A 17,452-nucleotide genomic window follows, 5' to 3' on the forward strand; every position below is an offset into this window, starting at 1 on the left:
ACCGGGAGTTAGCCACATGAGCCATCTATTAGCTTCATACATAGATTTGTCAAATAAAACTACAAGAAGTCCTTCTGGCTCTGTCAGCAACCATTTCCCATTCGCTTAAGTCAATGTTTTAATGATGTGGCAATCCACGCACTAAAAATGCTTATGAATTGATTGTGATGCCTCTTACTAAAATATTGCTGCAAATTGTTGTAAGTATAAAGTATTGAGAAATTCATCACTTGTTTGAAAATAATGCATTTTCAAATGGGAATAATGCAACTGTTTAGAATTTTAAAGTGAGATCATTCAATTTTGTTGCAAAGGAATATATACTGTATATTTGTGGTGTTTGTATTATTTAGATCAGTTCTGCATTGTTCAGTAACTGGACTGTATAATTGACATATTTATAATCCACTGGCCTGACTTACATTTGAATAAGTCTGAATTTTTACAATAGAATAGCTGATTTAACAGTATAATTGTCATCTAGATTTTCTTCCACTCATGAACTTCAGCAACATTCCCTCTAATATGTAATGACCAGTCTGTGCAAAAAAATCTTGTGCTGTGCAATTTTTTGCCCAGTGACAACAACATATGTGCACTGAATAATTTCTTCAATAAAAGCAGTATAAATAAGCCAGTTCTGAAATCTGCAGATTAATCATTGCAAGCTCCACGTTGGCAACATCATCTGCATCAGAAACCAGAAAAGGAAATGTGATTGTGTATGATTGTGAAATATATTAACATGCTGACGAGATAGGTGGTGACAACCTTTTGTGCGCAGTTTAACAAAGATGTTTGTGTATGCGCGCGCGCGCACACACACACACCTTAGAAGGAACATTGAACTTATTGAACTTCAGCTAAGCTCTTTACTGCCTGGAGGGTACTTTTTGTGCCATTGGAGAGCTTTCTTATTTGATGGCTATATATTTAGATTTCTTTCATGGGGAGAGATTAGCAGTTGGACAGAAGAAGTTCCAACAGTCTTGTTGGGAGGTCTTGACCCAAAACGTCCTCTCCATAGATGCTGCTGGCCTGCTGAGTTCCGAGTGTGTTGCTCAAGATTTCTAGCATCTGCAGTATCTCTTGTGCTTAGGATGTTCTTGATGTACTCTTGAAAAGCGAGGACCACTCAAAAGGGAAGAGGGACATTTTAGACGGCATAGGAGGCCTCAAGTCCACGTAGGAGACCATACAGAAAACCAGTGCATACAAGAGATAGAGTCATAACATAATCTGCCAGCTTGTTGGGCACCTTCTGCCCTGTTCTAGCTTCTGAGGAGTCTGACTTTCCCACTTTGGCCTCCATCAGTCAGCTTAGAATCCATAGAACCAGACTGAAGTGGGTTATCCTTGCCTGCAACTACTACTACTACTACGTCGACACAGGCCTAGGGGGCCGGCGTCAGGCACGATGACAGACTCTCCACTTCTCCCTCTCCTTCGTCAGTGTGTTCAGTTCATCTACATTAGCCGTGCCGCTGTCTTCTAGGAGCGTGTTGATCATAGCCTTGGGAGGGTGCCCAGGGTTCATCCTCCCGTGCTTGGGCTCCCATATGATGACTAGGCTGGCTGGCCTGCAACAATATTCATTTATCTGTGGTATTATGTATGTCACACTAAAATACTCTCAGCTTTTAGTTGAAAGAAACTTGTCGTTGTGGTCTCATTTTGTGCCTCACCTCTTTGATGGCAGCTCTCTGTTGATATCTTTTCAGTTGTACATCAGCCAGGTTATCCACAGTTCTTATAAACAGTGTTGCTTAACGTCAATATCCTGTGTCGATCCAAGACTATTCCTTCTCATTTACTTCTGATTCCATGTACCATGCAGTCCTGTCCCTGTGTGGACTATTTTAAAGGTCTCTTCATGAATACCCACAAATCCTTACCCAGTTTAGTCAATTTGAAGAATTTTAATGCTATTTTGTTTTCTATTTTTCAATTTGCAATGAAGTAACTTCTCATCACTTTCAAATATCTTTCTATCATGGTCTCAGCCAATTTTAGTCTATTTTTCCTCTGTACTCAGTTCTGAACCATGTACACACAAGGTAATTTAAAGGTTCCACTAATGGTTTTGAGACACTTCACTGGTCACCCCCTGTGACTTTGTTACAAGTCACCAGTTGTCTATACCATTGAAATAATGGTTCATATTGGTTCATAATGGTTCATATTTTCTATATATGAAGTAATAATTGTAACAATTTTTGTTCTCCTTACACATGTGTACTAGAAATTACATTAAGCAATCTTGAATCTTAAATATCCATCTGTTGAGCAAGTTTCCAATGTGGCACTGTGTCATAAAATTTGGCACTGCCTTTAGATGAATGAGCAGAGGCAGGGGAAAATATAGAAAAAATATAAGTACAGCCAAGTGTTTCCAGTGTGGAAATCATTAGCAAATTTACTTGTGAGAATAAAAATGAGGGCTTGAACACACAAGACCATGTCTTCCTATTGCAATGAAGATCTTGTTGGGACAGAGCAGTTTCAAAGCAACATTTTTATTTAATTTGCTTCTCTGTTCCTCTCTTTGTTTAAGAATTGCCACTTTTATGTCCTGCCCACTTAAGTATCATGCATAATCTCCTGCTGAGTACGCAGACGGTGAAGTTTTGCTACATTTTTAGAAACAAACCATAGGGAATGCTGAGGAATAAATGACTGAACTATTGATAATCTTGAATTGATGGTTTTTCCTTAAGTTCCTTAACAAGTATTGTTTACCAACGTGTTGCTAAATGTGGGTCTAAACTTGTCACTTGACCCCCACATGGTGAAACGGTTAGTGAGTAATTACACTACTGTGTTGCATCATGTACCATTTTATATCTAATGAAATATTCTATTAAGGAGTAGCTAGAGTAGAACCACATATGACACCGTCCCACCTTCCTCACTCTGCAATAATATATCTAGCCCATTGAAAATATGCAATGAATTGATACTCATAACATCACAGTCTCTGTGATTAAGATTCCTTTAGTTTTCACAACATAATAAACGACTTTCATTGTTATCTCATTTCATTTTATATGGATGTGCTGCTTTCCATAATGTTCCATTTTGAGAATAGATTCTGTAAAAATGGAAGACAATTGGGCAATTGCTCCTAAAAGTGGTGATTTTGGCAGATATGCTTGCCAGTTGGATGCAAACATATAAATGTTGCCCAGACTTGTAAAGTCCAATTGCAAAGTTCATTTGTCCAGAAGATCAGTCAAAAGAGTTAATGTAAAAGTCAGGGAACTTCATCTGGTTATTGTTGGCAATTCAGTCTGTTTTATTTGTAATGATTGGCAAGCAGTTAACCAGTTTTCCATTTACATACATTTCTGGCTTAAGCTGTAAGAAGTATGGTAATTCTGCAATAGATTATTGTTTTGTTTATGTATTATGATAAGGGGATCCTTCTGGCAGTCTGATAAGAGCATTCAAAATGTTTGTGACATAATAGTGTCATTGTGTTCAAGAAAAGTCAAAGCTGTGGGTGATATTTCACTTCCTGTAAGATTCATTATTCTTATTTTTAAATATCCACATTCAATGATTTCCAGGTGACCTTGAGTTGAATCCTTCCAATTTTCTGAGCATTGATACACATCGGGGTGTTCTGGAGATAAAGGAAACACAGGAATTAGATGCTGGAGACTATACTTGTTTGGCTGTGAATGACGCTGGAAGAGCTTCTGGCCAGATTACTTTGGATGTTGGCTGTAAGTTTTATCCAAATTATTTTTAATTTTTATTTTATTATTTTTATTTCAATTGTAGTTGTTCTTGTGTTTTTCATTTAAGGTTGTTTGCTCTTTCACTTGCTAGTTCTACTGTACAGATTAAAATTTTGAAAGAATTAGTTTCAGAGAGCAAAATTAAATTTTACCAAAATAAATCTTTGGCTAGTTGATGACATGGATTCAAATGGAACATGGAATCAATTATCTCCACAACATTTAATGGAGAATTTCTAAAATTTCACAGAAATGTATATTCTGAAAGAATACTTTCCCATGGCTGCTAAAAATTTCCCCAGTTTTTTTCAATCTGTATGGTTTTAGGAACAATCATAATTTCTTACAGGAAAGGAAATCTGAGTAAGTCAGATTCTGCAAACCGTCAAACATTGTGAATTTTGTATATTGAGATGAAGGATGCAAGACATGTACACAAGAAGATGTTCCAGAAATGTTGGTATTTACAGATTACTATTGAATTACATAGAAAAATGAATTATTTTCAGTTCACCTATTTTTTTAAATTAAAGTTAATGAAGTAAATATTGTGAATTCTGTCCAGAATAACCTAGAATTAGGTGGCCCACACATTCCACTCTATTTTTCCTGTCCTCTTAATTCCCAGTGATGATCTCATTGATGGATCATCTGCCCACTTCATTAATGTTTGCCGAACTCCTAATGGCTTTAGAAGAGCATGAGAAGGGAATTCCTAGACATTCCTTAGACTAGCTTATCTAGTGCAAGGTGAGATTCCTGCAAGTAATTTTGGGAACCTCTGAACGGTAAAATCTTTAATAGGTCTGGAGCAGTTAACTCTAGGAAGATTGATACTTTGAGGATTTATTAGAGTTTTATATTTGATCCCCATCCTTGTTACTTCAGAGAAAATTGTGCCTTTTCCAGCAGCTGCAGTCCTTCCAGTGAAGGTTCTCCCATAGTGCTGTTGGGGGTGGGGTTCCAAAATTAAACCCAATGATAATTAAAGGGCAGTGGGATATTTCTCATCAAAATGGTGCTGACTTGAAGGGGAACCTGTTGATTGGTATTCTTATGCCTCTGCTGTTTCTAGTTTAATACATTAACAATACTGGCAACCACAGCAATGTAGAAAGTTGCCTAAGTTTGTTCTGTTCATCAAAAGCAAGAAAAAGCTAATGTGACTATACACCTATGTATCAGTCAATTCTCAGTGATCAGCAGAGTGATAGAACCATCATTGACAGAGCTGTCCAGCTGCACTTACTCGCCAATAACCTGTTTGCTGTCCTTTTTGGATTTTAGCAGGACTACCATATTCTAAGCCTCATTGCAGCCTTGGCCCAAACGTGGACCAAGGAACTGAATTCCAGAAGTAAGGCAAGTGAAGTCTAGGTCATGGGTTGGGTTGGGAAGATACTGACATGGTAGATTAACCTTGGTGAGTAATGACAGCGAGATTGCGATAGAGGGAATGAACAGCACAACAGAGGAAAGTAAATTTTATTTTCATTTATGTCACCATATACAACCCTGAGATTCATTTTCTTGTGGGAATTCTCAACATGTCTATAAAATAGAATGATAACAGGATTAATGAACAATCGCCAAACCACGGCTTTCAACCAGAGTGTGGAATTCAACAACTGTGCAAATGAAAAAAGAAGAAACAATAATATAAATAATCAATAAATATCGATAATAGTCCTTGAAAGTGAGTCCACTGGTTGTGGGAACATTTCAAAGAATGGGCAACTGGGAAATACTCTTTCATGCTTCTGATTTGCTTCTTGTTTGGAAATGAACCACTTACTTCACAACATCCATCCAGGACATGGTGTATATTGATCAGCTATATTTTTGTGTGTTTTAATATACCAGATTATTTCATTAACTCAGTTTAAAATCTATAGATTCCATAGTTGAATTTGAACTTGTACTTCTGCCTTTGTGGTCCTTTGGAGTACATCAAATAACTTCAACATGACATCGACATACCTTACAGAGTAGGACCCAACAACTCTTTGGTCTGAGTATTTTTCAAAGTAAAAGCTGTGATAAAAATCTATTTTTCTAAAGTTAATGATATCACAAGAATTACCCGTTCCCCATTTTTCAGAAGTTATTTTAAATGCTTTGTACAATGCAGAATTGGTCATTGCTTGAGAAGCTGGACTATTGCAAACTCAGGTGTCATGGGTCTCTCACATTAAATTAACAACACCCCATTTAAGGCTTTTGGATGATTTTAAATGAAGGCTTTCTTTGATTCCCATTTACAGAAAAATGATGCTGTAGCTCATGGAGGGTGTTAATAAATATCTGAGATAAACAGGGCAATCAAGTTATTGAGATTGCTCTGAGAGCTGGTATCGACTCTGTGGGCCGACCACCTCCTGTTGGGAGCAAGTTTGAGAAAATAGGAGTTAAAAAAGCCTTTAACCTCCAGTCTAGAATATGAATGAATGGTAAATGTCCTTCAATGAACACAGCAGTATGTAATCGACTAGCATTGTGAACAATTATCCACTTGATGCATTATGGTCAAGCAACTGGCCGGGTTAAAGCTAGCGATCACTGCTGTGGTCCATACTTCAGAAGTATTGGAGAAGAAAGCAGCTAATAGAAAAAGAAAGGAAAAGACTGAAGAAAGGCACATGGCCCATCAAAACCATCCTGTTTTCAAAAGTATCCTTTCAGCTTTCCCTGCCTCATTTATCAATCGTAACGTGTGTTTGTCACATTTTATGGTATCATGGGAAAAATGCCAACGTTTTCTTCTATACTGGTTTAAATTACTGTCTTTTTTGTTTAAAGATACCATCCTTTGACCTACATGCAATAAAATTATAAAAACTTGTGTCCTTTGACTAGTATTTCCATAAAAATAATCAGGATTATCATGTTTTTTTAAAAAATCTTAATATTGATTCTTTACTGTGGGAAAATTCCATACCAATAGCATTAATCTACTTATGATTTTTTTTTCCACAGCTTCACCTGTTTTCTCACAAGCCCCATTGGATATCTCCATGGATATTGGTTCAAACCTGACTTTGCCTTGCCAGGCACAGGGATACCCCACTCCCCGGATCAGGTGGCGGCGAGTAGATGGGAAGTCCATCTTCTCAAGGCATTCTGCAGTTAGTTTTGTGACTCAGCTGAGAACAGGAAGTCTCTCCTTTAGAAGTAAGTCACTTGTAGATGTTTCATCAGACCTATAAGCATTCCACCACACTCATTACTGAGCTAAAACACCCAGGAAGAAAAAGCTACCATACACCTTCTTTACTGTCCTGTCTACTTGTTTTAGTATCTACATATTGCACTGCACCATTTTCCTTCATTGGTTGATTTAATTTAAATAAACAATGAAGGAATTTACTGTAAATTGTATGAAGTTCATGGTTTTCCAACCAGGTCTTCTAAGTATCTGACAGGTAATACATGCCGGAGCATATGTGTGCAGTGCGCACAACACTCTTGGATGCTACTTCTGGCACTTTTGTCCAAGGAAATCAGGGTTGTCAGCCTGCCATACACTAAGAATTAACATACCCAAGCAGGTGCCATTAAATTTCTAATGTGTGATATCCTTGCAAAACATATAAAGAATGTACAATCATGAGGAGTTTCTGGACTCCGTTATTTTCCGTCCATTTTTTGTATTACTGAATTCTATTTGGAGTGCAGGAGTTAACAACTACATTTTCAAACTGCTATATTGTGATATCTAAGACAGAGATTTTTACAGGACAAAAGATAGCATATGTGAATATAAATTATTCCTTATGTTTTAATATGTATTCATCAGAATCAGATTTATAAGACCATAAGACATAGGAGCAGAATTAGGCCATTCAGCCCATCGAGTCTGCTCTGCCATTCCATCATGGCTGATCCCGATCCCACTCAACCCCGTACAGCTGCCTTCTCACCATATCCTTTGATTCCCTGACTGATCAGGAAACGATCAACTTCTGCCTTAAATATATGCATGGACTTAGCCTCCACCACAGTCTGTGGCAGAGCCTTCAACAGATTTACTACTCTCTGGCTAAAAAAATTCCTCCTTACCTCTATTCTAAAATGTCACCCCTCAATTTTGAGGCTGTGCCCCCTAGTTCTGGATACCCCCACTATAGGAAACACCCTCTCCACATCTACTATATCTAGTTCTTTCAACATTCAGTAGGTTTCATTGAGATCCCCATGCATTCTTCTAAATTCCAGTGAGTACAGGCCAAACGCTCCTCATATGTTAACGTCTTCATTCCCAGAATCATCCTCGCAAACCACTTCTGGACTCTCTCCAATGACAACATATTCTTTCTGAGATATGGGGCCCAAAACTGTTGACGATACTCTTAGAGCGGCCTGACCAGTGTTTTATAAAGGCTCAGCAATATCTCTTTGCTTTTATATTCTATTCCCCTTGAAATAAATGCCAACATTGCATTTGCCTTCTTTACCACAGACTCAACCTGTAAATTAACCTTATGGGGGTCTTGCACGAGGACTCCTAAGTCCCTCTGAATCTCTGATGTTTGAACCTTCTCCCCATTTAGAGTGAAGTCCACACTATTGTTTCTTTTACCAAAATGCATTATTGTACACTTCCCAACACTGTATTCCATCTGCCACTGATATGACATATGAAATGAAATTTGTTGTTAATGACATGAAATTTGTTGTTTTGCAGCAGCAGTGTAGGGCAAGGAGATAAAAATCTATAAATTACAGAAATAAATAAATGATGCAAAAGAAACAGGATACCGAGGCAGTGTTCATCGGTTCCTGGACTGTTCAGAAATCAGATAGTGGAGGGAAGAGGTTGTTCTTAAATCATTCAGAGTGGGACTTCAGGCTCCTGTGCTCCGCTTTTAAACTAAGCAACATGGAAAATTGGAACTAGACTAAGAGTCAGTCCCTTGATCTTGCTCCGCCATTCATTAAGGTCATAGTTGATCCACTAACTCATATATACTTTCCTTTGGAGCTTCCAGATCCCTTAATTATATCAGAGTTCAAAATCAATGTGTTCAGCTTTACAAGGGTTCACAATGTGGGGTCCATTGACCCACCCCTACCCCCAGTTAATGGTAAGGGAAGGCTCCATGGCGTAAAATAAGTTTGAAGATATTCAGCATTTGAATAACTCCAACCCTCTAGCTGGACTTTGTCAAGTTGGAAGCTATTTTGATCTTCCATTCTATTTGTTTTAGTCAAACTGTCAATATCTATCCTTCTATCTGTCCTTTATTGCTACTGGAGTATTAACTATTTTCAGGGAGCCTGTGCACCAAGGAATTGATTTGGCTCTGAACTAATGACCCAGAACTGACTGAATGTGACTCATTTCCAGCACTCACTACTAAAGTATGCTGTTGTCGCACAATTCCTTCGATGCTATCCTTATGGATGGATAGTCTTGCTAGTTATGACATGGGATATCCCATTGGCAGAGCTTTGTATGATATATTCCATAACAGCAATATTAAAATAGAATAAAATTGACCTTATTCTTATCTTTCTTTCTGGCAACCATGGGAGGTTCTTCCATGGGCTCATCCACTGTGATGCCATCTCCATCAGATGCCTCAGTGTAAGTTGCACCACTGGAACTCCTATGTTCGCACTTCAGCCACAGATCTCCTAGTGCTTCAGGTTTCTTGTGAAACTGTTGAGATTTCTCAGTAAACTTAATCTCCACTATACAATGGTGGAATGCATTGTTACAGAATTGACTATTATTCTTTGAAGGTGATTCATTGTTTTAACATATTTTTAAAAGAAGTCCTGGTTTAAAAATGCTCTCCACCTTAATTAAAAGGGGATGGCATTCCACTTCTTTGTGTTATAAGATCATAAGAGCATAAGATGTTGGAGACGAATTAGGCCATTTGGCCTATCGAGTCTGCTCCGCCATTTTCCTCTCAGCCCCAATCTTTTGCCTTTCCCTGTATCCCTTCATGCCTTGACCAATCAAGAATCTATCAACCTCTGCCTTAGATATACATAAGGACTTGGCTTCTACAGCTGCCTATGGCAAAGAATTCCACAGATTCACCACTCTCTGGCTAAAGAAATTCCTCCTCAATTCCATTCTAAAAGGACACCCCTCTGTCACAGCCTCTGCCACCAAAGGAAACGTGCATTCCACATCCACTCTATCAAGGCCTCTCACCATTGGATAGTATGGAATAGTTATAGTATGGAAATACGTTATAAATATATTGCCAAGAATGAATGATCAAATAAATGGTAGGAATCAGTAGAACTAAGTTGATTGACTTTCTTTGCATCAGATCTTTGGGTGGACGATGAAACTACATACATCTGTGAAGCTGAAAACCAGTTTGGAAAGATCCAGGCTCGAGCCACAGTAACAGTCACAGGACTGGGTAAGTGGTTAGACCTGAGAAAAGTAATATTTCCTGGCAGATGTCATGTAATGTACAAGTTAGGTGAAAGCATAGACAGTAAATTGATGAGTTTTCAGTTACCAAAGGAGTTTGCAAAAGCTTTCTACCTATATGTTTTTTTAAGCTAATGTTTCACTTTGCCTTTTCTATGAGATATGACCGTACATGATTTGGGGATGTCTATTCATATAGCTTTTTGCTTCACAGCTCTGAGAGCAAACTTGATGAACTAGATGGTGCTCCAGGTGCAGTCATTTGTCACCAGAGGAAATTGTCTAGCAACTGTGTACTTAATACCATGATTCTGCTATGAAATCTTAAGAAGTTTGAGTCCCGGATTCTAACGAAGCATGCTTGGGGTTTCAGGTTGTCTGATGACATTTGTGTAAATAGCAGGTTTTCTAAGGAAGGTTTCATTGATGCTGAGTTTTGATATGGAAAGAATCAGAATTCCAGATGTCTGTAGCACAGGAAGAAACCACTTGGCTCACTGTGTCCATGTTCAAAGTTAAGGAGCTATTGAAACTAATCCAAGTTACAAATGTTCCATCCATTGCCTACAAGGTCATAACACACAAACTGTTCGCCCAGCTATGTTTTAAATATAATGAAGGTTTTAACCTCAGCATTCCTTACAGGATATGAATTCCATATTCACACTTTTTCTAAACTTCCGACTATTTCTTTAAATCTATGAATGCTAGGTTAATAGACTCACTGCTGAGGAGAAGAAAGTCCTTCTTATTCACCTTATCTGGGCCTGTATGCATCTTGATTAAATCGACCCCCCTCCCCAGCTTTCTCTGCTTCAAATGACAGACGGAGCAAAATTCAGTGTTGTGCCATAGTACAGAGAGATGTTGCAGATGATGTTGAGAGAAGGTGGATGGTGTTGCAAACAACCTGTAGTCAGCCCAGTTCTGGAGGAATCACAAGCAATACCTGATTGTAATACTTCTGCTGATGAACGTTGGAATGTGTGTTGCTAATGGAACAACCCATGATGTTGACAGGAAGAAAACATTGCTGAAGAGAAGATAATACTGTTATCACAAACAAGAGAATTCTGCAGATACTGGAAATCAAAGTAATACACACAAAATGCTGGAGGAACTCAGCAGGCCAGGTAGCATCCATGGAAAAGAGAAAACAGTTGACGTTTTGGGCCAAGGCTCTTCACCAGGACTGGAAAAAAGGATTAGAAGTCAGAGTAAGAAGGTGGGGGAAGAGAGGAAGGAGGTAGGTGATAGGTGAAACTGGGTGAGGGGAGGAGTGAAGTAAAGAGCTGGAAAGTCAATTGGGCCGGAGAAGGAGAATGGGATCGGCGAGGACAGAAGGCCATGGAAGAAGGGGAAGTGGGAGGAGCACCAGAGGGAGTTGTTGGGCAGGTAAGGAGATAAGGTGAGAGAGGGAAACGGGAATGGGGAATGGTGAAGGTGAGGGGAGGGCAATTACCAGAAGTCTGAGAACTCAATGTTCATGCCATCAGGTTGGAGGCTACACAGACGGAATATAAGATGTTGCTCCTCCAACCTGACTGTGCCTTATTGTGGTAGTAGAAAAGACCATGGACTGACATGCCGGAATGGGAATGGGAAGTAAAATTGAAATTGGTGGATATCAGGAGATCCTGCTTTTTCTGCCGGATGGAGTTTCCCAATCTATGTCGGCTCTCACCAATATACAGGAGGCCACACCGGGGGCACTGGATACAGTAGAAACCCCAGCAACTCACACATGAAGTGTTGCCTCGCCTGGAAAGACTGTTTGGTGCCCTGAGTGGTCATAAGGGAGGGGGTGTAGGGGCAGGTGTGGCACTTGTTCTGCTTGCAAGGATAGGTACCAGGTGGGAGATCAGTGGGGAAGGCCGAATGGACAAGGGAGTTGTGTAGGAAGTGATCCCAGCGGAAAGTGGGGGGCAGGGGAAGGGAAAGATGTTCCTGGTGGTGGGACCCCATTGGAGATGGTGGAAGTTATGGAGAATTATGTGCTGGATGCAGACGCTAGTGACGTGGTAGGTGAGGGGAAGAGGAGCCCTATCCCTGGTGGGGTGGTGGGTGGATGGGGGGAGAGCAGATATGCGTGAATGTGGATAAATGCAGTGATGATGGCGGAGGAAGCAAAGCCCCTTTCTTTGAAGAAGGAGAACATCTCATTAGTTCTGGAATGAAAAACCCTCATCCTGAGAGCAGGTGTGGCAGAGATGGAGGAATTGGGAGAAGGGGATAGCATTTTTACAAGTGACAGGGTAGGAAGAGATATAGTTCAGGTAGCTGTGGGAATCAGTGTACCTTCACCATTCCCCATTCCCATTTCCCTCTCTCAACTTATCTCCTTACCTGCCCAACAACTCCCTCTGGTGCTCCTATGGCCTTTTGTTCTCTCCTATCAGATTCCCCCTTCTCCAGCCATTTATCCCTTTCATCAATCAACTTCCCAGCTCTTTACTTCACTTCCGCCCCTCCTCTCATTTGACCTATCACCCACTACCTTGTGATTCTTCCTCTCCTCCCCCCACCTTCTTACTCTGACTTCTAATCTGCTTTTTCCAATCCTGATGAAGGGTCTCGACCCAAAACATCAACTGTTGACTCTTTTCCATAGATGCTGCCTGCCCTGCTGAGTTCTGCCAGCATTTAGTGTGCGTAATATTCCGTAACCATTACATAGACCATCTCAATGGTGTACTGGATGGATGTCTGGAAGACAGGGAAATAGTTAGGTCTCATTGAATTCTTAAATGTGATGACAAATTTCCAGAATCTTGTTCTGTTTGTTGCATCACCTGTTGGAGATCACGTTGCAAGTTTAAAACTGAAATATTGTAATGTTATGAATTCCTGCCTTGAAATGATCAGTTCTCCCAGATAGGTGGACTTAGCAATAGTTTAAATCAGTAGTCCCCAACTACTGGGCCGCAGAGCATCTGCTACTGGGCTGTGAGGAAACGATATGAGTCAGCTGCACCTTTCCTCATTCCCTGTCACGCACCATTCAACTTGAACATACGATTGCCAACTGTCCCGTATTTGCTGGGACATTCGTATATTGGGCCAAATTGGTTTGTCCCATATTTCCCCCGCAAAGGTAGTGCGTTCCTATGAAACCTTTCGTGCCAAAATGGCATGATGTGAAGAAGCAATTATTGTACCATTAATTTATATGAGAAAAATTTTTGAGTGTTCCCAGACCCAAAAAATAACCTAACAAATCATACCAAATAACACATAAAATTGAAAATAAATAACACTAACGTATAGTAAAAGCAGGAATGATATGATAAATACACAGCCTATGCAAAGTAGAAATAATATATGTACAGTATAGTCAGGAAGATGAAGGCAAAACGGATTTGTGGGAGAAAGAAAAATCAGCAGGTACGCACATGCGCAGGTCACACATGCGCATACAGGTGCCCGTGCAAGGCTTCATGGTCATGGTAGTCTTTCCTGGGTAAAGTGTCCCGGGATTTGACTGCTACTTTCCCTTATTTGGGAGTGAGAAAGTTGGCAACCCTAACTGTAAAAGACATGTTGAGGTGAGTTTAACCCGACTTGAACACCGCCCCCCCCCCCCACAGATCAGTGCCGATTTCCGATTGCGTGTCTCTGATCTGGGCCGACAATTACGTGTCCGACGGCACCTAATTAATTAGCATGTTTATTTCGGCTTTTTTCTTAAAGATGTGCTGTGTGCCTCCCGGCTACCTTTGCATTCTCCGCGAATGGGTATCTGTCCGTGGCCTGGGGGTTGGGGTGATGGGACACTGGGGTGTCATCTTGTCGTCTATTTCCATTACAGCAGGCAGCTCATCTTCTCCTATGACTGCCCGCCTTGATGTCGAAGGTCGAGGTTCGTCGTCTGCTGCGGCTGATGTGGAAGGCTTGCTTGACTGCTGAGCCTCGCGTATTTTTCTATCACACAGTTCTTTAATAAGGACTCAAACCATCCTGTAAATATCCCCTAAACCGATGTACCCTTTCAAAATTAAAATCATACTTTATCATTACTCATTCAGTTTCGATTGTTATCCTTTTTTCTTCCAATTGCATAAGCTCTTCATCTGTCAGTTCTTGGTGATGGGATGCCAAAACCTCTTCAACATCATCTTCGTCAACTTCCACAAGCCAAACTCACGTTGTCCTTACTTCATTCACCACGATCAAAATGCTTAATTATGTCTAGTTTTACCGTAAGTGTAACACCCTTACGAGCTCTTTTAGGCTTTTCCGATACCATAGAACTCATCTTGCAAACAGCTGCTCACAGGCTCGTGTTTAAGCAATGCCGGCGAGAATCTGGGGGAGAGCGGCTGCTCAGGGCGCGCTGCCTTTTATCGTGTGCTGATTTTTTCGCGCGCTGAATTGTTTTTCATAACAGTGAAAACACCTTCTGAAAGTGAAAATAGGGTACTAATGTAGGTCTTTCGTAACAGTGAGGTTTCGTAAAGCGAACGTTCGAAAAGCGGGGGACACCTGTACCATCCCGTCACACTCATATCCAGTATCATGAAGTGTTTCGAGAGGCTCGTCATGAGGCACATCAAGACTCTGCTGCCCCCCTCACCGGACCCTCTGCAGTTCGCGTACCATCCCAACCATTCAACGGATGACGCCATTGCCATTTCAGTTCAACATTCAACACAATCATTCCTCAGAAACTGATTGGAAAGCTGATCCTATTGCGCCTGAACACCTCCCTCTGCCACTGGATCCTAGACTTCCTGACTGGGAGACCTCAATCAGTCCGGATTGGAAGCAGCATCTCCAACACCATCACACTGAGCACGGGGGCCCCCCAGGGCTGAGTGCTCAGTCCACTGCTGTTCACTCTGCTGACCCACGACTGTGCAGCAACACACAGCTCGAACCACATCATCAAGTTCGCCGATGACACGATCGTGGTGGATCTCATCAGCAAGAACAATGAGTCAGCATACAGAGAGGAGGTGCAGCGGCTAACGGACTGGTGCAGAGCCAACAACCTGTCTCTGTATGTGAACAAAACAAAAAGATGGTTGTTGACTTTAGGAGGACACAGAGCGACCACTCTCCGCTGAACATTGGCAACTCCTCCATAGAGATGGTTAAGAGCACCAAATTTCTTGGTGTTCACCCCGCGGAAAATCTCACCTGGTCCCTCAATACCAGCACCATAGCAAAGAAAACCCAGCAGCGTCTCTACTTTCTGCAAAGGCTGAGAAAAGTCCATCTCCCACCCCCCATCCTCACCACATTCTACAGAGAATTGAGAGCATCCTGAGTAGCTGCATCACTGCCTGGTTTAGAAATTGCACCATCTCGGATCGCAAGACCCTGCAGCGGAAAGTGAGGTCAGCTGAGAAGATCATCGGAGTCTCTTCTCCCGCCATTACAGACATTTACACCACACGCTGCATCCGTAAAGCAAACAGCATTATGAAGGACCCCACGCACCCCTCATACAAACTCTTCTCCCTCCTGCCATCTGGAAAAAGGCACCAAAGTATTTGGGCTGTCACGACCAGACTATGTAACAGTTTCTTCCCCCAAGCCATCAGACTCCTCAATACCCAGAGCCTGGACTGACACCAACCTATTGCCCTCTACTGTGCCTATTGTCTTGATTATTATTTATTGTAATGCCTGCACTGTTTTGTGCACTTTATGCAGTCCTGGGTAGGTCTGTAGTCTAGTGTAGTTTTTGTGTTGTTTTATGTAGTTCAGTGTAGTTTTTGTATTGTTTCATGTAGCACCATGGTCCTGAAAAACATTGTCTCATTTTTACTGTGTACTGTACCAGCAGTTATGGTCAAAATGACAATAAAAAGTGACTTGACTTGACTTGATATTTCATAGATGATTTGGGTAATGTTGAAGCTTTCAAATTAGCATCCCAGGGAAAGGTTAAAATTACATCGGATCTTCAGTTTCCAGAGCAAACTGAATCATCATCACAGACAGTGTCAGTGATTTCAGCCACTCTCCTCGTCTCAAGGCATAAATGGAAATCATGCAAATCATCATTAACTTGTGGAATATAAAGGGTAATTTCAAGGACCACTTAATAACATCAAGGGCATGTCTGAATACTTGCAGAAGTGGAGATCCTATTTTGCCTTCCTTTTAAACTAATCTATAATTGATATGACTATTGAAAGCTGTCCTGTTTCCAAAATCATGGACACAGAAACATCTCCTGTAGATGTCAGGTTACTGAAGTTCCAGGAGGATCAGATGCTGAAGAAGGTACATGAATCACAGTGTATGGACAAATTCTGCAAGAACTACCACGAATTATCATCAATTCTGGAGGACCAGGGTGTGGTAAAGTTTATATTTTGGCACAACATTTTGTGGTGAATTGCTGTATCCACTGATGAAGTCTGTAGACGCAAAATAACTGAGTTCCTCCACCCAGCCTTGACAATGTGTTTACCAAATTTCCAAAGGTTTATGACCAAGATAGAGACTCACAAGTATCTAACTGTGTCAGAATACAGTATACCTTGATGCTGCAGCTAAGTTTTGTGGCTTCAGAATCAGAGTCTAAGAGTTACACAGGATGGCCCTTCAACCCAAATTCTCCATGCTGACCAAGTTGTCTACCTGAACTAGTTCCGTTTGCCTGCGTTTGGACCATATCCCTCTTGACTTCTCCTGGCCATTTTAAAACAATATAGTAATTTGCCACACATTTAGAAGGTAGAGTCTTAACAATAAAAAAAATCATGTACAAAACTTGAGTACACTGAGATTCTGAAAGTTCAGAGTATTATGACACATGGCTCCATGGGCCAATGTGTCTGGCTATCTTTACAAAATGGTGGCAGCTGACTGAGACACTTTTGCTGGGTGAATCCAGTTCCATTGTTGATAGCCAACCAACCCACCTGTTAACTGCTACCCACCACACAGCACCAGTATTTTACCCTGAGGCTTCCCTGTGGGAGGTTGGAGAGGTCTGGGCAAGGATGAGGCCAGGAAGTGGGCAGCTAAGAAAAATGGGTCTAGGAGGGAAAGAGGAAAGCACTGGCCTGGAGTTGGTGAGCTGCTACAGCATCAAACACGAGAATTTGGAGAAAGCAAATTATAAACAGAACCTTGACCAATTTTGTAATGAAATAACAGTTTTTGTACTCAATTAAATATGGGTGGATGGGAGATTTGGAGACTTGACATTATTGCTAACAATTATAACAGTAACCAATCTAAAACAAATTGTGAAAGCATATTCATTATAGTTTTGTTGCCCGCTGCTTGGACAATTGTTAAATCATTGGATCCTTACCAAGCTCAGATCTGCTGCCATATTTCCTATACT

At 40.8% G+C, this 17,452-nt stretch overlaps 1 protein-coding gene across 4 annotated transcripts in view; it reads left to right on the forward strand.

Annotated features, from left to right (window-relative positions):
- Positions 1 to 17,452, forward strand: part of hmcn1 (hemicentin 1) — a 551,025-nt gene that overhangs the window by 198,505 nt on the left and 335,068 nt on the right. For all 4 annotated transcript variants that reach the window (XM_063064023.1, XM_063064025.1, XM_063064024.1 and 1 more), the window contains exons 15-17: positions 3,570 to 3,728; positions 6,720 to 6,914; positions 10,034 to 10,129. In XM_063064023.1, coding sequence (XP_062920093.1) covers positions 3,570 to 3,728; positions 6,720 to 6,914; positions 10,034 to 10,129 — 450 coding nt within the window. The remainder of the gene's footprint in view (positions 1 to 3,569; positions 3,729 to 6,719; positions 6,915 to 10,033; positions 10,130 to 17,452) is intronic.

This window comes from Mobula hypostoma, chromosome 12, assembly GCF_963921235.1.
Source record: "Mobula hypostoma chromosome 12, sMobHyp1.1, whole genome shotgun sequence".
NCBI classification, from domain to species: Eukaryota; Metazoa; Chordata; class Chondrichthyes; order Myliobatiformes; family Myliobatidae; genus Mobula; species Mobula hypostoma.